Source organism: Melopsittacus undulatus, chromosome 1, assembly GCF_012275295.1.
Source record: "Melopsittacus undulatus isolate bMelUnd1 chromosome 1, bMelUnd1.mat.Z, whole genome shotgun sequence".
NCBI lineage: Eukaryota > Metazoa > Chordata > Aves > Psittaciformes > Psittaculidae > Melopsittacus > Melopsittacus undulatus.
In genome coordinates this window covers 98797986-98824181 of record NC_047527.1, presented here as the reverse complement: position 1 = coordinate 98824181, position 26196 = coordinate 98797986, and the positions used below count along the sequence as shown (strand labels likewise).

General features: G+C 42.1%; 1 protein-coding gene across 1 annotated transcript in view; it reads left to right on the top strand.

The window, feature by feature from the left end:
* The first annotated feature begins 281 nt into the window (after window positions 1–281).
* TMIE (transmembrane inner ear) overlaps window positions 282–26196 on the top strand; it is a 34352-nt gene continuing 8437 nt past the window's right edge. The window contains exons 1-2 of the mRNA XM_031044595.2: window positions 282–397; window positions 12397–12514. Of these exons, the coding sequence (XP_030900455.2) occupies window positions 299–397; window positions 12397–12514 (217 nt within the window). The 5' untranslated portion in view covers window positions 282–298. The remainder of the gene's footprint in view (window positions 398–12396; window positions 12515–26196) is intronic.

Sequence of the window (26196 nt, the reverse complement as noted above, 5' to 3'; positions counted from 1 at the left end):
GGGGGAGTGGTGAGAGCTCTGAGCACACGACTTTGCTCCCTGCATCCCCCCCCTTCACAAAGCCCAGCTTGAGGAGCAGCAGAGTGCAGTGTAAGTGACACCAGCCTAATTAATTAATGACTCCTCTGCGCCAGCTCTGTGGCTTCTGGGTTAGAAAGGAAGGAAATAAAGAATGGCCAGGACAGCATGCGACCACTTCTGGTAAATGCTGAATGCTGCTGAGAGCCGGCTGGGTTATTCATAACCTCCCCTGCTTTGGGCTACAGCGCAGAAGTCAGAGATATACTGGGAAGAGAAGATGGCGTGGGATCCACCCTTGCAGCATCCTTTCTTCTGGTTGAGGAGTTCCTCCCTCTTCTTGTCCTGCTCGAGAGCTGCCATGGCACAGCTAATTGAGGTAAGGAGCAAGATTCTTTATAGACTAGGGGTTTGGGGTGTCCAGGAATAGTTTTTTTCTATGCATGTCCAGGGAGGGCAGGTAGGACAGACAGCAGAGAATTTAAGGTGGCTCCAAGGAGTTAGAGGCTTCTTCAGGGGATGCCTGTTGCTTTCCACAGGCCCAGCACTAGAAAGAAGGTGCTTTTAAAATCCCAATAGCTGCTTCTGAGAATAGGCAGCACTTGAGGGCAGCTTTAAGATGACTTGACACAGTGCAAAGGGTTAAAGTCAACAGCACAATATTTTCTAGCCCAGTACTGAGTGTTCAACAAGTGCCCCACATGAGAGGTTCAGTGAAAGAAGAGAAGGATCAGATGTGACCCAGGTGTTCCTGTTCCTGGATGTACCTACCCAACATTTTTTTTTCCTGTATTCTCCTTATTTCCTCTCATTCAGCAAAAAAGTTAAATTTTGAGGTGATGTTCCTCACCCACAGCACGGTTTCAGAGCTTTCCCCTGAGGATGATGATTTGCTCTCATGCCCCCAGCTTCCTCCACTGGGGCTGGTATGAACCAGTATGGAAGAGCAGCTTCACAAGCCAAATCTACATGCTGACAGCAGTTACAACTTACTGTCAGCAGTTTCAGAGGTGCAAGGACAAACCCCTAGAATGACAACTACCAAAGTCTGGCAGGCCTGCTGTTTTCAACCTCTTTATTGCTATTCCTTAGACTTGAGCCACATTAGAGGCATCTGTTGTGTTGGTCCATAGTTCAGAGCCCCAGAGCTGCAGTGACAACCAGCAGCGTGTTCTTGCAGAAAAGCTTGCTTTGCTCAGACTTCTGGGTTTAGCTAAACTGCTCAAAAATGCATCTGTGCAGACAAAGCTCTGTTAAGGGCTCTAATGGACTAGCACAAGAAAAGATTTTTTCCAGTCATCCCTGGCTGCCCTTCTTCTCACCTGACCTCACACCAGCCAGGTCTGATCTCTGCAGTCTTTGGCCCATAGATTTTAGCAGTTGATCACCAACACATCAGATGCAATAACAATCTTGCTGAGCTCACGTCACCCAGTCCAACTGTGGCCCCAGCTCTCTCCTTGTCTCATTTTAAAGTTAGTTACTTTAGATTTTCAAAAGGGTGTAGCAACCCATTCTATCTGACCACAATATAACATCCCTAAAAAAGCAGACAGGAACCTAAAACTCCTTTACAAAGTCATGCCTACTCTACTGTAGACATTCTTCATGTTTTTTTCCAGCTCTTCAGCCTACAGCAGCTCTCAAGGTGACAAGTGAGGCAGAACTTACTCTTACAGTGCACATTTCACGAAGCATGCTTCGCTTAACCCAGGGCAATGTGCAGACACAGCATCCACCCCACTGGGAAGATGTTCCCTTTCATTATGTTTCACAGACACACACTTTACAGGCCTCATGCCAAAAAAAACCCAAAGATAAATGGCAAAATTATGAAAATTGTTATAAGCCAGGTGTAATTTTATGGTCTGTTTTACTTATACCAGACTTTCTTGAAAACTTGTCTGCTTCCTCATAGCACATAAGAGGGAGCAAATCTCATCTGGAAACATAAGCTGCATGGCAGGTTAACTATCAAGTATCCAAAAATGAGATTAGATGAACAGTTTCTGTATCTCAAAAAGCAGATGAATTACAGGTTGCTCCAAAGCTCTGCAGGGCGGCTTTACTTCAAATAATTACACAATGTAGTTATCTTGAATAATTCAATTTATGCTAAGCCAGCCCATCAAAGCAAACAGAGAGAAGGTCAAAGGGGCTGGACATCAGAGCCTTTCAGTGAGCTCAAAAAAAACCCAACCAAACAAAAACAATAAACAAAAAAGCCACACAGTAAGTAAAAAAAAAAAAAAAAAACAAGGAGATGCTCTTGTTTAATGGTATTCAAGTGTTTTCAAATGTGCAGATTCATGTACATTTTCCACTTGGAAGTGAAGAGGCAATGAAAGGCTCTGAATATTGACTCTAATTGCATTGACAAAAAGCTTTTCTCTTCCATAGGCCTTTTGGAAAAATTCTTAGTCCCCCGAGTTGAAAGTTAACTGTTCAAGGATTAGCAAGCTACCCTGGTACTGGGTAAATTTGAAATAGCTCCACGAGCTGCCAGGAAGCTTTATATAAAGTGTATTGAAAAGGTACCTCCTGCACTTCATCTGGAGCTGTGGACTCTTCTCCAAGAGCCCCTGGCCCAAGTTCCATTGTAGTTTGTACAATTTTGTGAAGACACACACCCAGTATACTCTACCTAGGCACCCCTCAGTGGCTCCATATCCTGACCTTTAAAATTAATTCACATGCTCAGACATTAGCAAGTCCTAAACACCTAGAACACTGGGAAATGCTCTTTTCCAGCATCACACCAATGCTCTGGCACCAAGAGGACTGAAAAATAGAGAGCGCAGCACTCTCCTGTCCCTTTGCATAGGACTACTCAGACAATGAATTCAGCTACCATAAAATAATACCCATTACATGAAATGTATATAGCACTGGCCCATTCTCCAGCTTTCTACCTTCCTCATAATTTTTTCAAGGGCCCCAGCAGGGATAAAGTATGCATTTCAAGAAACAGGCAGCTTATGTAGGGAAGGAGGGATGAGGCAATAGTGCAGTTCATACTACTACTGCTGCTGCTTTTGCCCATCAGACCTTCAACATGCCCAAGGGGTGCTCTGGAAACAGAATTAGGACAAGTTAGGGGTGGAGGAACATTCACATATCCAGCAGTTCTAGATCAGAAATTTCCGCTTATAAAGGCCAATATAAACCTCAATTTCTTGGATTCAGCCCTCTTCTGGATCAGGGCTGAAGATTAGCACCATAATGCTTTATGACTATTCTGTAATCAGCTTAAGGAATAGGCTGCTCTGCAGTGTAATAGGAAAACAAAACTGCTTTGAGACAGCAGAGGGACATCTTTATGTTTATTTGACTAATTTTATTGATACTAAGGACTGATAAACCAGCTGGAATAGACCACACTTTTCCAGTCGTCCCCGCATGCTTCATTACTGAGTTCTACATTGGCATAATTATCTCATTCCTACCCCGAGGCTTTTCTCAGCCAATTCTGTATCTGTCAAATCTTTATTAATCTCTTAGTATCTGCATTGGAGCTTGGAGCTTCCTATTCAGGAGACCAAACTGTCCTAGGAAGTCGCATAGAAGAAAAGCTTCAGAAGCTTTATCAGACCAGAAAAAGGTGTCCTTTCTCTCTATCAAGATAGGAATTAAAGGTGCTTCTGGTTTCATGTCAGTTCTAGCTTGGACTCCTTGGAAAAGCTGCAACACAGACTTGAAAGTAGAGAAGAAAAGAAACCCCAAACCCCAATTTTTTTACTAGTTATGAATAGCTTCAGTGGAGTCAAGGCAGGTCCTGGTGGAGCAGGGTAAGAAGATCACTGCAAGAGAAACTGAAGGCCAGTTCAAGGAGGAGGGTTAATTAAAGATTTTTAGATGTTTTCCAAGACCTTCCACTTTCAAATTGTCATATAGACAAATGATATACTTGATACACACAGTGTTAAGTGAAGTTCAGTTTATACTACACTTAACTGTATATTGATGGGCTCAAGGAACAGTAACCCTCATATGTAGCCTCCAAATGAATGCAATGGATGTGATGCTGTATGCAATGGTCTAAGAATACTCATGTGTGATTATAGTTTAAATGAAGGCAGATAAAATTACTGAATGGTTATAGTGGACTCCTGAGGTTGATCTCCCATGTGGATGCATAATTTTAGCTTAATAGCTGTCAATAAAAAGAACAAGAAAATAATAGTTCAGGAGGACATAGGCAAGCAAAACACATTTGGGAGATGTTAGCTTTAAGAATAGTATTTTTGAGGAAGATAGATGTATTTTAGGTAAGATGGATTAAAAATATTATAGAAAATTATAAAAGCCATTTTCTGGAAAACATTCTTGTCATTGTCAGAACAGACAGGCTCAAAGAGAGAGGGATGGAAGCTGCATCCTATAAATGTAGCCTATAAAGGCTACAAAGTCACTGAACCATCCCCAACCCAAATCCACATAAATTTAAGGAAAAACTTAGACTTGCTCTCAGAGCATTTACATTAGTTTGCAGAGAGATTGCATGTATAACTAAATCTAATGTCTCTGCTAATAAATCACCGTAAATGCTACAGCTATGCTAAAGATGCTGCTGTGTCACTGCTGCCATTCTCAGATGAAGAGAGGCTGCAAGGTCCAATCTGAAACCATTATTCACAGGACCATGAATTAATTGGTCCAGGTATGAAGAAAATGAGGCTCCCACTGGGAATAGGGAGTCTGGAAGTCTGAGTCCACAAAAGGGGTCTGTTTGTCCAGCTCAAGAGCAGCCTTGGTACAAGCAAGCCTCACAACCAGGGCAACAGCTATATCTACATTGTAATTTAACACTAACTACTCGATTTACCAGGCATCCAACTTAAATTCAGTCATTTGATCTGTTTTCTTTATTTATTTTTTTTTCTAAATACATAATCCTATTATATATGTGCGTTAATATATAATGTATATTATGGCTCTTTCACAGACACCCCCTTGTGGTGGGGAAAGAGCTTGCGTGCCCTTGTGAGGTTAGGAACTATGCTGCTGGGGGCATATGCCTCCAGCAGGGTCACCCATGCCAGACAGGGATCAACTGAAGGGTCAGACAAAGCATGTCCATGGGCAGGATGGGCTCATTAGCTTTTGGGTACCCTCCTAGGAGAAGGATAACTCTAACTTCAAACTTGGGCAGATGGAGCTCATTTAACTCTGTAAGGCCATCCATCTAAGAGAAGGATACTCTAACCAAACCTACAACCTGAAGGCTTTGCTGTCACCTTCCAAACTCGCTAGGCCCTGGCAGATAAACCTCAGGTGTAAAGGTTGGGGCCAGTTCTGCACACGCTGTGCCTCACCTTAAACATCCGCTGCGCAGACCCAAAAGGTTTACTCGCGCTTGCAAAGCCCTGTAGCAACAGGAGAGGGAAGATACTGCAAGTGATAAGGTGCACTGGAAGTTGCAGACCCAACCCTGCATGCAGGCAGTTCAGGATATTGGTCGCTCCATAGCGCTATTATCTCCTTTGAGAAATCACGCAGAATTAGTCTCTAGGAGAAAAGACAACCTAGAAAGAATCGCACCCCGCCTATACCACCCAAGTAGACCTTTCACTGTGTTTTTGCAACTGGATTTGCCTATCCCACATTGGCCTTTTTAGTCATCAGTGCACTTGTAGTAAGCGTGGGTAAAGCCCTTCCCAAATCTTTGTTCACAAAGTCAAGCCATGATGATGATGATGATGATGATGATTATATTACATACTCCTGACCTGTAAAGCCACAGATCAGTTATCATTACTGTATTTTCAACATTGCATCTGGACTCTGCCAGGGCTTTCCCACCATTGTAGGAGATGTTGATGGCCTCATGAGATGAGTTTTGCCTGCATGGAGGTCCATTGTCAGATTGTCCAGTTCCTTATGGTTACTTGGAAGGAGCAGAATGGAATGAGCACATGTGCATTTAGTTCAAGATCAGTCCTTCCAAACCATCAGTGGCCTTTAGATATGTGTAATCAAGTGCAATTAGGAATAAATATTGTTAGTTTTCAAAGCCCAACCATGTTGCAGGCTATGAAGTCAAGCCTAATTAGAAGGGGCATTTATAAAACAGAAAAATAATAAGAAAAAAAAAAAAGGAAAAAGGAAAAAAGGCCTTTAAAAACAGCGCCTTTTACTATTTTTCTTCTCTGCTGCTTCATTAAATTAATAAAACTCTTGTCTCCAACAGTTATCTCCTTCTCCTCTGTGGATGATACCTCTGCTTTCCCACCATCGCCACTGACCATTTCTGTCTTCCTGAAATGAACCAGAAACAAAGCAACCACTGTTTTTCTTTCAGTTGAAAGAACCAGTGTCAAACTGTTCTGACCTAAAAATGCAACCTGCCTGGAAATGATTTAGTATTTTGGGTTTGGCAGGTGTTTTACAGCCCCAAGTGTCCAATGTTAGCTCAGATCTAGCTCCTTTTCCCTCCTCCCAGTCCTTGCTGGGCACTTGAGAAGCTGCAGAGGTGATACCTGCATACAACACAGAGATCCTTTCTTCAGGGCAGCTCTGAGACACACAGAGATGGGGGAGAAATGCCTGGGCTTCACTATAACTGGGAACATGCCATTCAGCTTGGGAACCAAGTCTTTGGCATAGTCCAGTCTTCACTGGAAGCTAGGGAAGCCTGCCATGGTGAGTAGAAAAAGCAGGGGAGGCCAGGATATCATAGTCTAGGCTCAGCTCCTATTTATATCCCCCACAACCAGCCCTACAGGATCTGAGGCACTGGAAACCCAAAGGAGAAGGGCAATAATAGGCCACCAGCTTCTGTTCCAGCTCCTGCCAGGGGGTCACTTGACCCCTATGATATGCAACAAATCTCCTTGTCTCTTTTCCCTTCTCTTACAACCAGAGATTAGGCAAAAAATTGGATGCCAGGGACAGGATTTACCCGCTCTAAATCGGATATCTAGAAACTAGACACCCAAATCTGAGCTAGTCACTGTAGGCTCCAGTAATAATCACTGAAGAGAAAAAATCTTTTATTTATCAGATATCCAGATAAGTTTCCTCAAAGGGATGAATAGCCATGTAAATGCCACTTTCTCTCAGACATAAATAAACTTGGAATAACAAGCTTAGGCTTAACTACTTGTGCCACACATTTTTTAGCACAATTAACAATCTGTCTTTGGTCTCAATATTCATTATTGGTATTGGCTAGGAGCTGGTTTCACTTTCCTAAACATAGCAGTCTAACCTTATTTTAGGCATTGTGCTGTACTCCACCTGTTTTCCACCTGCTGCTCCAGAGAGTGCAGGTCTTCCATAAACGTTACATAGCATATTTACCAAGACCTACATCAGTCTCCTTTACATGTAAGTTTAGGCTAGTAAACTAAGCTGTAGGTTTCTCTTTCATGTAATATGACATAGTTTAGTGTGAGGTGTCCCTGCCCATGGCAAGGGGATTGGAACTTACGGATCTTACGGTCCTTTCCAACCCTAACCTATGATTCTATTATTAGACACTCTTTCAGCCCAGGCTTCTTTGTGTTATTCCTTTCTGCTCAATTCTGGTTCTTCCTGAAGCCCCAACATTTTCATACTCCTATAAGCATTTCCCAGACAACTACGTGGTGGCAGCATCATAATGAGTGTGTTTGCATCATTTTCTTCAATATATTTTCTACTGCTTGCCTTCAAAAGTCTTTCCCTGTTGAACTGTTACCTGACTGTTGCTAATGCTGCCAATTGTCTTCATTTTTCTGTTCTCAACAACTTCTTTCATCTAAAGATGACACCTCTGAAGCCTGATATCTTCTGCAGAAGTCTTTTTCACTGCCTCCAGTTTTCCGGAGTCTTCTGTTTAGTGCGATTTTTTTGCACAGATAAAGCAATGCTGCTAGTCTTTATGCCAAAAGTAACCTCTTCATCCATCTGGCCATCTTCCACTTCTGGACCATGCTGGTGGCCAAGAGCACAAGTTCACTGTTGATGGAACTGGGTTTTGGTTTGTTTGTTTTTGTTTCTTTTTTCTACCCAGAACTGCATAAGAATCACCTTGTCCCAATTTCATCTCTTCTACATTTCGCCTCCTTACATCTTTTCCTTTTGTCCCTGATCCAATCATCTTGTTATCTTCACATTTATTGCAAAGCACAAATCAGCACTTCCAATTTCTTGAAGCTACTAAGAATTACATTCATTAAGATGTTTTCCTCCCCCCGACTATACATGTCATCTTAGAAAGCTAAGAGAACCAGCTGTGGGCCAGTGTTGCATCTTTCAACCCTCTTAAGAATTTGGATGCCTCATCTGGTCAGCACGGGTAAAAATGCAATACTTATACATCCCCTACTGAATCCCCATGGGCACACACACACACAGGTGCCACAGATGTATGTGAAAACTTGCTAAGCTGTGGTAGGCTGACCATAACACCAGAGTGATGTCACTGCATGTCAGCCCTAGCATTCTCACCCCCTACTCCGCTCGGTGAGACCCGCTCTGCAGTCTTGCGTCCAGGCCGGGGCGGTGCAGGCAGCAGGGAAGGACCGAGTGAGCGAAGGGAGTGGCGGCAGCAACGAGGCCATCCCGCCTCCGTTTGCCTCGCCGTTGGCGGCTGGTGTAGGCAGTGGAAGAGACGGCCGCGACGGTAGCAGTTGCGGTAGGGGGACCTTGCTCGGCGGATCGCACCGGAGCGGCGGAGCTGAGCGGGGAGAACAAGGCCGAAAGCCAGCAGGGCACGGCGGAGAGGTGGCTTCGCTCAACCTGCTGGAACACTTATACAGCGTGTGCAGGCAGCCCATCCAGAGCCGACGGCCCAAGCTGCTGCCCTGCCTCCACTCGATCTGCCTCAGCTTTAAGCTGACATAGAGAGGGTTTAGATGGGATCTGAGGAAGAAGTTCTTCCCTGTGAGGGTGGTGAGGCCCTGGCACAGGTTGCCCAGAAAAGCTGTGGCTGCTCCATCTCTGGTGCTGTTCAAGTCCAGGTTGGACAGGACTTTGTGCAACTTGGTTTAGTGGAAGATGTCCCTGCCCTATGGCAGGGGGTTGGAACTAGATGAGCTTTAAGGTCCCTTCCAGCCTAAACTGTTCTGTGATTCTCTGATGATTCTGTTATCCTCTGCTTCCATCTGGGATAACCCTGGCAGTATTAATGCCAACCATATCACCGTTTGTCTTTTCCCCTTCCTGATGTGCTCTCAAGACTTACCCAGATACAGAGTTTCATCAGAAGGCCCAAAATCTCTTCCCCATCCCACCCCCCATTTCCCCAGTCTTCCACTTAATATCTGGCTCCCTTTCCCAGTTGTCCATCATAGAATCATAGAATAGTTAGGGTTGGAAAGGACCTTAAGATCATCAAGTTCCAACTCCCCTGCCATGGGCAGGGACACCTCACACTAAACCATGTCACCCAAGGCTCTGTCCAACCTGGCCTTGGAACACCACCAGGGATGGAGCATTCACAACTTCTTTGGGCAACCCATTCCAGTGCCTCACCACCCTTAAAGAATTTCTCCTTATATCCAGTCTAAACTTCACCTGTTTAAGATTGAACCCATTACCTCATCCTATCACTACAGTCCCTAATGAAGAGTCCATCCCTATAGCCCCCCCTTCAGATACTGAAAGGCTGCTATGAGGTCTCCGCACAGCCTTCTCTTCTCCAGGCTGAACAGCCCCAACTTTCTCAGCCTATCTTCATACTGGAGGTTCTCTAGTCCTCTGATCATCCTCATGGCCCTCCTCTGGACTTATTCCAACAGTTCCATGTCTTTTTTATGTTGGGGACACCAGAACTGTACACAGTATTCCAAGTGAGGTCTCAGAGTAGAGCAAGGTAGAAAGTCAGCAAAAGTCTGGAAGAAAAGGTCCACTCTTTGGAGAGTTGAGTGTCACAAAATGGCAAAATCATGCCATGGACAGCTACTGCAATTAAAATGTCTCCTGTGAAGCAGATTAATGCTGCCAAAGAGGTTAAGTCTGGGATTGGTAGGAAGGCAGGAAAGCTGAATCCAAAAAAGGAACTAAGATCTCTGCACTTCTAATGAGACAAAATTTTCTGAACCTGAACCAGTACCCTGATCACTCCCCAGGACTGGTGTCTACTGCAGTTTCTCCAGTTTCTTTGTTGATGAGTAAAAAGAAGATGTGAAAAGTGAAACGTTTCAGTGTGAAGTATCACAGATTCCTGCCTCTTTGGTAGTACCAAATGCCTGTACAAACGACACCACCACTCTGGCTAGCCTTTCCTTCTTCCTTAGTTCACCTTAGCAGTTCTAGATTCCCCATGGCCATGAATGAGGTGTGGCTGGATAGCCAAGACAGCTTGGAAGAGACAGGTTCAGACTGCAGTCGTATTCGCCACAGATGGATTTTGAATAGGATGCCCCTGAGAGACAGAACACTCCAGACATGGCGGGTAGTATCATTCGTTAAGAAAAGGCCAAAATATAGTTTGTATTGCACAAATAGGCAAGTAATTGGAGAGCAGCTCCAGCTCTAATTCACTCTGTGGTATCCATTACAGCTGTGTTTTAACAGCACTTCCACGGGCTGAGAACAGAAGGGCACTGCAGGGAATCAGATGAGCCTGTTTAGGAGATTTTTCTTTGAGAAACTGAGTATTTTCAGCTTCTATCAAAAAGCAATTGCCAATTCAGATCAGGTCCTATGTTCAGATAAAAGGCAATAAAGGTGTTTTGCTAACAGAACTCCTGTAAGATCACCAGCAGGTTTTAATTCTGTGATTTTCTGTACCACAGCACATCATAATTTGAAGTTTATTGGCAGTGAGGGGTTGTTAACCTCTGATTTTCTAAGCCATAAATCAAGAGAATAAATGCTGCTTGCTGGTATGTATATTCTTACTATATCATCACTGCACTGTGACCAAAGGGGTTGGTCTAGACAACCTATTTCTCTAGTTGTGTTTAACACACTTTTGAAACATTTTCAACCCCATTTCAGATAGGGGGAACAGAGACACACAAGAACTAAGGACTGGATCAACAATAAGACTTAAATACCTTGTTTGCCCAAATTTTACCTACCATGGAGGCCATCAGATTCCTATCTGGTCACTACAGAGAAGTTTCTTCTGCCAAAGGCAGGTATCTGTAAGGCTATTTGATCTAGACTCTCCCATAGATGTTGAAGATCTACTCAATTGTTAGGAGAGCCAAGGTTGCAGTTCATAAAATCATAGAATAGTTTGGGTTGAAGGGACCTTAAAGCTCATCCAGTCCCAGCACCTTGCCACAGGCAGTGACACCTTCCACTAGACCAGGTTGCTCCAAGCCCTGTCCAACCTGGCCTTTATTGAAAATCCCACCTGCAAATACTAGCCAAACCACCACTAAACCATGTAAGGAAAGCTGATATCACTGTCTTCACAAAAATAAAGCTCTTATTATCAGTTCTTTTCACCTGTTTTCTCATTGCCCTCTTTCTCTTCGGTTCTAGAGCCTTTACAAGAGCTGGAAATCAGAATGCTTTTCTTGTATCAAAGACATTCCCATATTTAGCCAAATCCCCATTCATTTCGAATAAATGCACTAAGCAGGACAATATCACATATTTTCTGACCTTTGATACAGTACAAGACACAGAATTTAATTCAAAGACCTCCTTGTTTCTCCAAATAACTGATTAAGACACATTTTCCTGAGTGCAAACCAAGGGTGATGCAACATCTACAAGGCAACTTAAAAGCAAGATTCTTTGGTCAAATGTGTGATTTGTGATTCAAAATATAGAACCAAGATTTCTTAAAATAAAAAAGGCTCTGCTTGTAAATGAAGAAAAATACCAGAACTCTCAGTTCTTTATTTCATTTTAGTTCATTACTAATTAATTTTAAGACATACTTAATGAAGAATACCACTAAAAAAAATGTGTTTTTCAGAACAAGTATACTTTTAAAGAAAAAAAGTACATTTACATCTGAAAAAAAAATCACTTAATTGTAAAAATTGAGATATTTTTAAGGAATAGAAGTATTTGGTCCTCTACTGCTCTTTTCCAGATCATGATATACATATATACATATATATGCATGAAAGTGAAAAAGGAACCTGCAGCCTAAAAAAATAATAAAAAAAATAAAGTCTATCTTTTAAAGATGGGAATGCAAAATATAAGAAATTTCCTCCTGACCCCAGGAAAAGTCTTTAGAAAAAAGCTGGGACTTGACGAAAGAACAACAAAAATATTTGCTTTGTAATCCTGAAAATTTACAACACTTCGGATAAATTTTAAAATGGCAAACTCTTTATATACGAACTCTTTATTGAAGTCTCCAAAATGCTGTGGGGCAGCTAACTGGAGTCTACCACCTTCTGTGCTATTCACATCTTTCTGACTGTTTTAGGGACCCTTCCAAATCCTAAACCACTTTTTTTCCTCCCTCTTTCCCAGGCCACCACTCAACCCCCAAAAAAGAAACCGGACCCTGTCACTTCGGAGACGGTGGTGATCTGGGGGCTGCGGCTCTGGCAGGTGATTGGTATCTTTGCCATCTTTGTCCTGGCAGTCAGTAAGTTGTAATTCTCTGCCTTGCACCAACCACAGCACCACCCCAAGTAGGACTTGTTCCTGGAGGAATACAGGCCAGGTGACCATGGAGGTCACAGGCTGAGACTTTTTGGTCTCTGGCATCACAGGAGTACATACTGAGGGGGCTTTGGAGCAAGGAGAGGCAGGTGTGGTCTGTGAAGGAACCATAGATGGGCCGCTGTGGCTTTATCCTGTAACATACTGATCCTAGCTGGTGGAATCCCAGAGAAGAGTTACTGCAGGGCTGTGCCAGAGCTGTGGCACACTGTGGGACTATGTTCAGCTATAGTACCATATTCAAACCCAAATGCATATTGCAGCCATGGTCCTGCCCTGTTGCGCAACCATACAACCTATACATGACCTCCTCTGGTCCTGTCCCATATGCTGCAATAAGAAGTCTTGAGAGGTCTGCAGTTGCAGCCAGATCTGGGGTTAAGGTCCCTAACTAATTTTCAGGTAAGACTTTCAGCTTAATTTAGGCAGAGCTTTTAGGACTCAAAACCCTCCTTTTTTTTTTGAGCCCAAGTGCTAGGAAGCCACTGGCTCAGACCTAGTGAGTGCAGCGGGATAAGATCAGATACCTGGAGGGTCTATCTAGATATAGCCACTTCCCCTCCTGAGTGTCTCCATCCTGCTTCATCCTCGTGCAGCTCACTCTCTGGGAAGTGTGTAAGTCAGCTTCACTGTGCATTGCCAACTACTATCGTGAGCTTCCTTATGAAAACATCATTTAGGACACTATCATAACCCCATCAAAATTCAAAGGAAAGATCTTCTGCTCTTTCCTTCAGCCAACATACAAAATTAGACAGTTTGATACTAGTCAAACATGATAAATTGATCTTGTTATAACCTTTAGACTTTTATAAAGTGTAACTGATTTATTTCTCCAAGCAAACAAAGTTACACCAACTCACCAAAAATTCCCTTAAACCTCTTCTTTTTCCTGTTAGGGACAAGTAAGCAGAGGGATAGAACCTGCAACCAGTACTTGAAAGTAAATCCCATCAACTCATAGTACCTCAAATCTTTACCCATGTGTATGCATAAGTGGTAGGGAGATGTAAAGGGGGTGGTGATAGTGGTCAGCAAGTGGCTGTGTGGTGCTTAGTTACTGGCTGGATTTAAACCACACATCTAGGCATTTCTTTACTATTCTCACTTCTGCTGGTGTCCCTAATTGCTTGTTGATATTTATTTCACAAGTGAAGCAATGAAGAATTTCTAAAAAACTGAAGGAAGATCTTAAGTGCTTTCTGTACAACTTTCGCTCCCATTCATCATAAATGATGAGCACTCTTCAAAACAGCGTATCCACATGCAAACTCCTGATGGAGAACAGCCACAGGAAATGCCAGCTCTGACCTACAAGCAGCCATTGTTTAGAACACAGATTTCCTGGGCCAGCTCTAAAACATAGTATTGCAGGGAACTGATTTCCAGTGCTCCCTGTTACTTTTTAATTTGCTGCTAAACCCCATCTACATGCAGCCTTAATCTAATCAAAGAGCACAGCAGTCTGTGTATTGTTGTCTCCATTGGTACTGAGGGAATTAAGTCAGTTTTTGTTGCTACAGACATCTGTTTGACCACTGTAAGTGGCCTGTATCAGTCCTTCCCAAATAGCCTTCCTGTTATGTTTCCATGCTCTTTTTAAATCAGAAGTTCACATTTTCAAAGCAAGAACAAACATTTTCCTCTGTTTTCTTTTCTCCTCATTGCAGTTTATGGCCAAACACCACACCCTGCTCCCAAAGTCTAAGGGATAACTACTCCTACAACTCTACATTAATGAAGATAATGTTAGTTCATAAGATACCACAACACCCTTTTAAAACAATCACCAGAAACTCTGCAAGTAAAGATCACCAAGTAGTTAAATAGTGACTCCATACACCATGTGAAATAGACATAAAAATTAACATCAGGAGCTTTAGAACGCAAGTAGACTGGTGAAGGGTGTTATTTAGCTTGAGGCATCAAATTGCACATACATTTTTGCCCCTGCATATCTGTTTAGTTGTTCATTAGAAAGTGGCTCTGTTAATACCAGGTTATTTAGGGTTAGAAGCATGGAAAAGCTGCTGTGCTGGCAAACTAACACATCAGATGATGCACTGCTTGCAGAAAAAGAAATAAGGTTTTTTTGGTTACCTTAAAGCATCAGTAGCAAGAAGCAAACACCCATGAAAATTACTCAAGTGACAGCCCAGAAATGAAATGCACTGTAGAAAATAGCATAGAAGGAAAGTTGCAGCTGAAAGCAGTGAATTTTGGGAAGCTAAAATACTGTTAAGGATCTGTGTTTAGACAAACAAGCAAATAGGTTATGTGCAAATCAATAAAGTAACATCTGCTTCAAGGTTCAAGTTCCCATTAACTCAGGTAGTTCAACAAAATCAGACCATTATGTCACCTTGCTATAAATGTTATTGGAGGGGTAGGAAAGTGTTCTCTAGGTGATCACAGGGTTTTGGCTTGCTGAGTCTCGGTGTAATAAATAGATTCAGTGCACCACAGCATGTAATTGAGCCTTTTGTTTGAAGAAGCTTTCTTTCAATGAGTAGAGGGGATTTGAAAGCAACAGTACCAGCTCAGTTTGCACTATGAAAACAGTAAGCATTTGGTGAAGACAGCAACTCTTAATCGAGTCAGTGATCCAAGTCAAAACAAGGCAAGTTTAAACTTAATGAATAACTGAATCATACAGACAGTTCTCACCTGTTTCTTGCATCTTGCTCCAGAAACATCCTCCTCCTCCTCCTTTGCTTTGCGATCCCCAAAGCATTGATGGTTCCCCAGCTTTAATTCTTAGGAGCAGATGCAGGTTTTTCTGGAAATGAGCTCTTGGAGACTGCCTTGGTATCAGTCCAGAAAAGTAGGCAATGTTCTACTTTTCTAATGGACCAAGAACTGGAAAGGGCTTCAATATGGACTCTTTTTACCTGGTTCCAGAAACACCTTCTCAGTCAGGGCAAGAGGGTGGCACAACCTTCTAACAGTACTAACCCTCTGCATTAGGAGACAGAAGAACATCCTTTCCAGGGCTCCCTAGGGCCTGCACATAATCCCATTAGTTTAGCATCTCACCTTGTTATCAAGGCTTGAAGGGTGTGACTACTTTGTCATGTGAGTTCAGGTGAGGAGTAAATAAGAAGAGGAATTGAGGTGCTTTTAAAGTCAGTGCGCCTAGTTACTTCACTGTGGATGATTGTGGAGCACTTGAATGGGATTCTTTTCAATTGAAATGGAAATAAAAGCTAGTTACTCCAGAAAGGTATGGTCCCAGATACCTAAGGGAAGCCATAGAACCAAACTAGGGTATCCCACCTGAAATAAACCATGTGGATGGCAGATCCTCCGTATTCCTCCACCCTGCAAACCTGCTTCACCTGAGTTGACAGGACTTGCAAATATAGGTATAGTCTAGGTGATTTTTCCAAATTTTGCTCTTAGCAACTTCCACAAGATGGCATCATCACATAATAAATGGAAGGAAAAAAAAGCCAAATCCAAAAGTCTCTTACACTTCATTATTTAATGAAAATTAAAAATAAGTAAAAAATCCTACATAAAGTCATCTCGTGTCAACACACAACACTGAAATGGGCAAAAAGTCTCTGGGAGATCTAACTCATAAAAAGGTTTCTGGGTAGGTTACAAACCAAAGGGAGAAACTCCTAGCTCAACCCTACAGAGATCAGAAGAGATTAAATGTTTGCACATGCATTAGCTGCAGATTTTTCTCTCTCGTACATCAACTGATAGTCAACTTTCTCAGATGCTATGTGAAACCATATTTCTGCCAGACCCATCTGTCTCTTTTTCCTTTGTTTCTGCTCTGGGATAGGCCATGTCATAATAGAAATAAAACTTTTGAAGTAAACCAGCCCGCAATAGAATATATAACTTAGTAGCACACACAGAGCATTATTCAGGAGATGCTGGAGATATAAGTCTCTTAGGATGTATATATTACACTTCTTATTTATCTACTAAAATATCAGGAACATCAAGTCTTTTTGCTACAACTCATTTTTAAAGCAGACAACCTCCACAGGGAAAATCCATAAAGATGGGGGACTAGAAAAAAAAAGAATATTCTGCAAGGACCACAGGGAGCAGGTCAGCTCACTTTGGCTCCTCTGCCTCTGAGATTTTAGCTCAATCATTTTGTTCTTGGTTAAAGGAAACCTTCTCGTTTGGATAGGGGAATTAGGTAGAGCAAAGAAGACCATTGTGCTGGTGAGTGTTCCAACAGTGTGCCTTAAAATTCTTATCAGGGCTGCCTCTCAGCAGATGACATAGTTCAGCTGCTCTGAATTGCTCCTCTGAGTGCTGGTTGATAAGAAGAGAGACCCCTTGCAGGCATAAGGGAATGCCAGACAGCTAAAATAAGCTGAGCTGTCAGGAGGATTTGATTCACACAGGAGTGCTGCTCTCTGATTTCCTGGTCTTGCTTTTTCTTCCCCTTCCCTCCTGTTTTTTTTTTTGTTTTTTTTTTTTTTTTTTTTGGGGGGGGGAGGGTGGGTTTGTTTGGTTTTTTTTTTTAATATTTCTTTTTTTTTCACTACCCCTTAAAAGCTGTGAATAGGGAACTATTGTCCTGGTAGGACACATTGAGTCATGGTCTTGGGATCTTGCCTAGTCTGTTTTATCCACAAAGACTTGAAGACTTTGCACCAGAAGTATTGCCATTTGTGAACTGTTGTGGTGGGAGGGGGACATGGTCTTGATCTATCCCTGGGAAAGCCAGCAGTTGGCCTAAGGCTTGCCCAGTGTGATCTCCATTGCCTCACCCTTTCCTTTGGCATTTGAGTAATGCCTCAGTGATTTCTGCAGAAGCAATCCAACATCTGTGTCTGGATGAAGGGTAAAATGCCTAGATGTACCAGCTGGTGAAAAGCATGAATGGGGAGGAGAGGGCATAAAGAGGATGATGGGAATAGAGACAGTGTTGTGAAGAGAAAGCAATGCCTTTCAGCTCCTGCCTAGAATACTCCTCATTGTGGCAGCTTGACATAGAGCATCAACCAGGTGTTTGTCAGGCAGGAGGAGACCCTTTTCCTTATCATCCAGTTTTGAATCTGTACTTTATTGAATGGAGAAAGTGAGGGAGAAGTTAAGATGGAACTGTAACAGGAAGATCCCACATGGGGTGGGGTTGAAGCTGAGCTGTTGCTGCATCCTACTGCCATGTTCTAGGCATCAGCTCATGCCTTGTTCTCAACTCCAACTGAAAACTAAGTTGGCTTTGGATGATGCTTTAAGATGATTCAGTCTTCCAGTACCTAAAGGGGGCCTACAAGGAACCTGGAGAGGGACATTTTACAAGGACATTTAGTAGTAGGAAAATGGCTTTAAGATGAGAGAGGGCATATTAGGAGTATAAAATAGTGTGAGAGAACAAGGGAGGGAGGCTCATACTGAACAAACATGTTTCCAGGAATCAAGTATTATTTAATGAGCACCAACAAAGCTGTTAAACATCTTGAATGCAATTAGCTCAATTTAATTTGAAGTCTTAGAAGTTTCATTTACCAACTTCCTGGAGGTGTTGAAGTATAAATGCCAGGCAAAAGATTTACACTGTTAAATAACCATTACTTTTTGGATGGCAAAACTACCCAGATATTTCTATTAATGTGTAGAATTTCCAGTGAGGCACAGATAATTTAGGCTGGCTCAAGAATGCTTCACATGGTGATTTTTGATGGAGGCTTTAGCTGTCCATCTTCAAACACTGCATCACCAGCATCCTGGCTTATGGGAAACACTTGGCAGGGTGCACAGATGGATGCAAGGAGTATGTGTGGGGTCTCTATCGCAAAGAACATCACTTGGAACAAGGGATGGCTCTTACATGGGGACAAAAGGTTGATCCCCTCTTTTGCCCTCAGCCCAAGTTTACACATGATTATCTATTATCACGGGTCAGACATCTGCTTCTGGTTTAGAGCTGCTCTGCACTTGTGTGCCTACAAAATAGCCTGAGCCCCCAAAGTTATTGGCACCAGCACATGTAGTTCAAGTTGAGCACAAAATGTGGTGCTTAAGGGAAAGTTAAGTGTCTTTTACAAACAAAAGACCTTTTTTTTTTTAAGTACTCCAATTAATAACAAGTAAATATACTTTCTTCTAGATTATTTTAATAATAACATTATACTGTTCTTATTTTGTACTATAATGTTATCTTAAACTTCCATTGTTGTTTATGCTCACACACACACAAATGCACACGCCCAGGGCTACCACAAAATTAGTTATTGTGTTCCCTATCAGCTAAAAAGAATTGGAGATGCCATTGCCTGAGAATGGTGTCTCTTTAATGTGTCAGCTATCAGGTCACATAGAGGTGGCTCTGTCTGAAGTCTCCAAAGCGAAAAGCTGCTGTGTTGGACCATAGTGGGGGTCCAAAACAGCTCTTCTGTGTGGGTGTTCCCACCATCTGGAAGCCTGATCTACTTCATCCATTCATTGATTATTCATGCCCAAGGCATGGGCACAGGGGGACTCTGGCATCAGAGATGGGGACTGTGGCGAGGGGCTGCTTTGCTGTATGGCACAGTGCAAGAAGTGTACTTGAGATCTGTGTGAAACAAATATCACTCCTGTACAGCTTTATGGATCTGAAGGTGAAAGTCAGATTTGCAACTGTACTGGGCAAACCCACTGTGTTCTGATTTATTATTACTATTGTTATTTCATCAAACCATCATAATTAATTCCTGTTTTTGCCAGTTTCATGCATGATCCTGCTTCAGTGCATTTTCTCTATCCAGTGTGGAGAACAGGCACAAGCCACATGTCACACAAAATCCAACTAACAACGAACAATAAGGATTTTGCGTATTCACAAGGCAGAGTAAATATCAGCCTGCTTCTCAGCTGGTGTACATGAATGTAGGTAGCAGCCATACATTGCTTGCAGTTAATTATGAATTGAAATCTGTGTGTATCCATAGGACTACATGAGGTCTGAGCTGCACAGAGAAAATCCAAATGTGGCTTTGGTTTTCTTGAATCACAAGATTAGCTGTGGGAGCTGAGATCATGGGTTTTGTTGCAAGCTCTAATTTGCCAGAAAGGACAGGCCCAGCTTATTGTCCATTTTTTAAATAAATGCCTGACGACATATTTCTCCTTGCTATGAAGCAATCATCCTTAGGTCTTGCCTGACAGAGCTGCAGTGCTGGCTCCTCCCTGTGACAGCTTCTCTCCTTCTATTCTGGCAATGGAGAGGGTTCACTCTCAAACCTCTCACCTCCTGGGATGTTAAATCCCACTCCTGCTCCCCACCTTTAAGATGGGATGGTGGGAAAAGAAGGTTAGAGAGCTTCACCTTAGCCTTAGTGTCTATTGTGTAAGGCATAAAGACCCCAGGAAAGAGACAGAATGCATAAGCAATCAGAAGCGTTTTGAATTAGGGCTTGTGCTAGTTAACAGCTTAGATTGCCAGACAAAACAGCTAATACGGACTTTGTCACTATGATTCATCTCACCTATCTAGAGACACCTTCAGTGTAGGCATCTTGAGTGACCAGATAAGAGAGTAAGTGGGAATAATTAATCTGTTTACTTTAGATGTCTACCTAAGGATGAGATGACCTATGTCCTCAAGTGCCCTGGATAACCTGTCTAGATCTACAGGGATGTTCCAGGAGGCTACCTGTTTCTTTTTCTCCCACACATTTCCTAGCCCATAGATCTAACTTTGCTCAGAGCAAAATCTCCTAAGGAAACATTTGTTCTGATGAAAGGTTCAACTCTAACCCATTTTTTTTTGCTGGTGAGCTCAGAATAAATACCAAGTGGCTGCTGTTAAAGCGCTGTCCTCCTTGCCAATAGAAAGAAGAAGAAAAAGTAAAAACAAAATAAAAAATCATGGGGGATAGAAGGAGCCATGCAGGGAGTTGGCTGAATCTGTTCGAACAAAATACAGTGAATAACAGCAGAAGCAAGGATCTATGGCTGGGAGAAAGGAATATAGACCTCATCTGCTGAATAAACAAACATTCAGTGACTAAATTATGATTAGTAAAAAACAGTATTATCAGAGCAATCAGTTAAGCAATGCAGCTCAGGGTCATGTTGCAGTAAGGAGTTACTTGAATGTATTAGTGTGGGTTAGTGAGAGGTAGGAGAGTTTTAGGATTTCTCTATGCTGTTCTGGTCAGATGCTTGTGCCTACGGACAAAAACAAATGCTGAAAAAACAAACTTGCAGGGAAAAAAAAAAGCTGAAAGTCCTCATCTCCGTTCGATGCCTGGAGAAAGGTCTTCAAACAAGAGTCTCACTGCTCACACTGTTTAGCTTGTTGGAAAGAAGGTCAAAAGATCACATGATTGCAGCATTGAAGGACTTCAGAGAGAATATATATATATTTATATAAACAAACAAGCAAAAACCAAACCCAGTATTAAAGGTCTTTCTAATCTTCTGCATAGAAGACAGAGCAGAGTCTGCAAATTAAAACCAGTTCAATTCAAATGAGAATTTAAGAAATATACGTGGCAGGGAAGGTGATCAAACATTGCCATGCTCTTCAGCCGTTAATAGCTCTCCCCAGAGTAAAGTAGGATTTGATCCAACACAAGTTATTTCACTCAGGCAGTAATTAAACATAATGACCTGTGATGTGCAGAGAGGTCAGATGATGTGATCTAGTGGTGTGAACAGACCCTGTTCTGGTGTTTCCAGACATCAGGAAAACATCACATATAGAGGTGTAGTCAAGATTGATGGCTGAACAAATATCGGAGTGGCCCTGACCCTTTGCAGCAGTTCTTTCAGCATATTCTCAGGGCATTTTATAAAGGTGGACATATTTAAAAACATGTTTTGCTTGAAGTCCTATTGACACGGCTGTTGGGACTGGAACAGACTTAAAGTGAGAAAAAATACAGGACTGAGAAGATTCTTGAGAGAGCATCTAATTAATCTCTAACCTGAACTTTAAATTTAACATTTTTACCATCTGTGTCTCCATGTTTTCTGGAAGAAAGCATTTTCTGAGTCCCCGTTACTGCAACCTGATCCCAAGCCTGATGCCAAGCCAGGATGCAGTTTCATGCCCTGTAGATGGTTGCACAGTCCTTTAAAGGAAAACCTCCTTCTACTGCAACCCAACTCAGGGACCTCTTTCAAGGCACTGCTATCTCAGTAATAGCTCCAGTAACAGCAGTGACATCTCTAAATGAGGTGGTTCATGCACCAGCATCTTGTCAACATCTGAGCACATAGGGTGGACCAGTCCTGCAAGCACCCACCCAAGCACTAACTGTTTTTCTTAAGAGTTTAGTAGCCCTCACTGATCCTTACATTATCACAACTGTTAACACTGCTGTAAGTAGCTTGAACAGACAAAATATGCTAGCTCTTCCCTTAAAAGTGTCATTGTAGTCCAATAGTAAGCAACTCAAACCCTCTCAAAGAGCATTTAAACACTAGTGCTGCAGTTAACTTGCAGTTAACTTGCCACTGAATTCATCTGCTTGCATTATTAACAATGGAATGGCTGTCTAATTAACTCAGAGCAGCCCAGGCTACTTTGCTAAATGTTAATTAAATGCTTCATTGACAGACTTACTTTTTCAACTTTAAAGGGAACAAACCTACTGTGTATTGCAACCAATTTTCATTCAGTTTATAAAACTGTTCAGTTCTCAGTCATGGTTCTCCTGAAATATTACACCAAGCAGTCTCTGGAGAAGGTATTTCATTTACATCTTTCCCAGCTCCTAGGAGAATAAAGTTGTTTCTTTCCTTCTTTCTTTCATTTTTTGGGGGGATTTTGTGTTTGTTTGTTTGTTTTTAAATTTGTTGCCCAGCTAACCTAGAAGCAATTGTGTTAATGCCTATGAGCAAAATTCCCTTAAGTGAAAACTAAAAAGAGACCGTGAACAGGGTAACTTGGCTGCATGGATATTTCCTTTGAGCCGATACAGTTCCCTGGTCTTTTGCATATGCTCTTAGCCTGTTTCAGTTACAAAACAAAATGTTAGTTTAAGCCAGTGGGAGTAAACACATGCTCATTACTTGGTCACAAGCATCTAATTGTTTATGGTCAAAAATTCAGTGTTTAATGTTTGCTCTGTTATTGTACTTTAGACGAGAGCTTTTGGGAGCCATTTCTCAGCTCCTCCAATCTGAATAGTACCAGATATGAATATTATGAAGATATTGCCTCCCTGTAGATATAATGAAAATGTGCTAAAAATCCAGAAAGGAGCAAGCCTCAGAGTTCTTCATTATTTCCCAAGTCAGGGTTTTTTAGTATATGCTGAAGAATAAAAATATGTCACTTACAATACTTCTTTTGTCATCATAGAGAGCAAAATGTTGACTCCTTTAAAATACCCATTTCATAAGAACCACCAAGTGTTTGTTTTCTTCATAAAGAATTACATTTCACATGATCAGCCTGGCAGAAACAACGAACAATAATTTGATATGCTGTCAGCTTGAATCTTCAATGTAGAAAGAGAACAGCATGTGCAGGATCAGACTCAACTTTTTAATTTGAAACAGAAATGTTCCTTCAGAATAGGTGGCTGAATTCAATTGTGTTTGTCAGATAACAAAAAAGGGGAAAAAAAAGTGAGAAAATAATTTGTAGAAGGCCAGCAGCAAAGCAATCCACAGCATGTTACTGAAGAAGATAAAGCCTTTATTTTAATAGTGCAGCTCACAGGAGAGGCTAATTATCACAGCATCACAAGACCATATATTATTACTACAGAAAAGCTGAGAAAGCAGACAGAATTAAAAATTACTCCACTACATTTCATCACACAGAATGTTTCTTCTTCTGCTTTATGTGGTTTGATAGCAGAGAAACCATGAATGATGTTACCATTTCACACCTTGATATGTTTATGGACATTCTGTCACGTTACTAGGGCACTGATACATCTTACAGAGATTTCTTCAAGCTCACCATAGCATCAGACAGGCATTAAGGTAACAGTTTATTCAGGCTGCATTTTAGAAGCCTTCTCAACAACTAAAATGAAAGCTGAAATCCTGGAAAGGAAAAGGAAAGCCACAGCATGAAAGAATGAAGCTAAATATTGTTTGATAGCAGTGTGATTAAAGCGTTCACCTGGGGAATGAGAGAAATGGTGAAGTCAAGTCATCTGCATGCCAATCGCAATTAATATTCCTGCGCATATTCAAATCCCAAAAAAACCTTTTTGTTTAAGGTACTTTCATAGTATATATAAACCTCATCAATATTTTCAGTATTGTCTGGGGGGGTTTCTGTATGTTATAATCCTTCTACCATGAGAACATGGGTCTATCAGTTAATGTGTTCAACTGATGCCATGTCATATACTAAGCTTTTGTAAGAGTATTTCTTTGATGTTTAACTCTCATGGTACAGTCCAATTCTTGATATGTTATCTTATAGGAATGGATATTTTTAGTAGCCCAGAAAGATAAACATGTCCTGTCACCAGCCGTGTGAACAGCAGGTAAAGGGGGGGAATTCTGCCCCTCTACTCTGCCCTGACTCCAGCTCTGGAGCCCCAACACAAGAAGGACATGGAGCTGTTGGAGCGAGTCCAAAGAAGGTCACAAAGATGCTCCAAGGGCTGGAGCACCTCTGCAATGGAGACAGGCTGAGGGAGCTGGGCTTGTTCAGCCTGGAGAAGACTCCAGGGAGACCTTAGAGCAGCTTCCAGTGCCTAAAGGGGCCAACAAGAAAGCTGGAGAGGGGCTTTTGACAAGGGTAGGTAGGGACAGGACAAGGGGGAATGGATTTAAACTGACAGAGGGAAGACTGAGATGGGATCTGAGGAAGAAGTTCTTCCCTGTGTGGGTGGTGAGGCCCTGGCACAAGTTGCCCAGAGAAGCTGTGGCTGCCCCATCCCTGGCAGTGTTCAAGGCCAGGCTGGATGGGGCTTGGAGCCACCTGGTCTAGTGGAAGGTGTCCCTGCCCATGGGAGGGAGTTGGAACTGGATGGGATTTAAAGGTCCCTTCCAACCCAACCCATTCTGGGATTCTGTGATTCTATGATTAACCTTGACATCAAAAAGGCCCAGGAATCAGTACAGGTTAGATTGCTTTGTGGCTCAGTTGATGAATTATTTATTAGTGGTACAAATATAATCTCACTGATTTGAAGCAGGAGAAAACTTAATATGTCTACCAGACATAAAAGAAGTGATGCTAAGATAGCTCCAAACTTCTACTATGCAACAAATATTTCTCTCTTACCTTCCAAAGTTTGAGATTCAGCTCTTCTAACTGAAGGAACAATTCATACACCTGTGTAGATCTCTGACACCATTTGGGAAGTCCTAGGGCACATTGTCCAGCCTCTGACTCTCAGTCCAGGCATCACAGCTCTTCCATGGTCCTGTGTGAGACTGGCCATTCCCATCTCTTTTTGTAATTAATGGAAAGGCAGCTGCAGAGAATGGTTTATTTTGTTTTAAGATGAAATTATTCACCCTGTAGAGATGCTTTTCTCCTCATCAGTGATAAAGGGAGCCTGGGGTGAATAAGACTGTAATCTCTATCTTTGGACATACAGAGCAGATGAATTCCACCCACACTGTCTCCTGTGTCTGACCTGGAGGGGAAAACTAAGATATATAGCAGGCAGTAATTTCCCACAGCAATAAAATGATCCTGGCATCAGTTTCAGTCTCCTAAAGCTCCTGTACCAAATCCTGAATCTTACTAAGTGGCATGGGTTTTCTTTTTTTTAAAAGATAAAGGAAATCAGTTCAATGCTTATGCCCTTGCATGGCTTGAGCCTCACACTAAGCACAGCTTGCAAAGGAGGTGGAGATAAAAGTAGTACTGTATTATTTTCACATAAACCTCTTGCTCCAGTGGCTGGTTATGAATCATTTCACATCCCAAGACAACATAAGTCCCCAGTACCTCCGTGTAGTGCTTTATCTCCATTAGAAAGTTAAACAGAGAGCCCAGCTCATTACTATCCTGTAGCAACTACCAATTTTGTCCTTAGTAGTTGAAAGAAGAGGAACTGTGAGAGATACAACAGCCTCTATTCTTTCCCATAGCGTGAAGCCAACTACTGTGATATGGGCAGACTTTTTGTCCTTGATTTTCAAGGGCACTGACCAATCTCTTTGTGCTTTACTTGAAAGCTGGCAGTCTTATTCTTTATCAGTCTCCAGGAAATATGGTGCTAATTTGCCTGGCAAATTTTTCTCAGATGTGAATAGAGGATTTCCTGGCTTAGCTGAATTGCAGAGTGCTTTTAGGAAAACAAAAGATCTTGATTTTAAAGTGGCTAGAGAAGAAGCACATACACTGTCCTCTCCTGTAAATTGCTTCCCCATTTGTTGCCCCTGTTAAAAGTGTATTCTTATGTCTCACCTGACATTGCCTTGAGTTCTTGCTCAGCTACTGAGTACATTTTTGTCTGCCAGCCTGGAAAGGTCTGTGCCTTCTGCTGGTTGTGATGTAGCTGTAGCTCTATGGGCAGCTGCACAGTGAAATCTTGCTGCCCTGAACAAGGCAGACCCAGCTGTATGCTTTCCAGATGTGGTACACTATCCATCTGCAAGCTGACAGTGTTGTGCTGCCAGTAATGCCATATGGATACCTTGCTTTCCTTTTGTAAGACAAGTAAAAGCTCAATTACTCTCAACCTGTTGCTGACTATCATGGAAGAG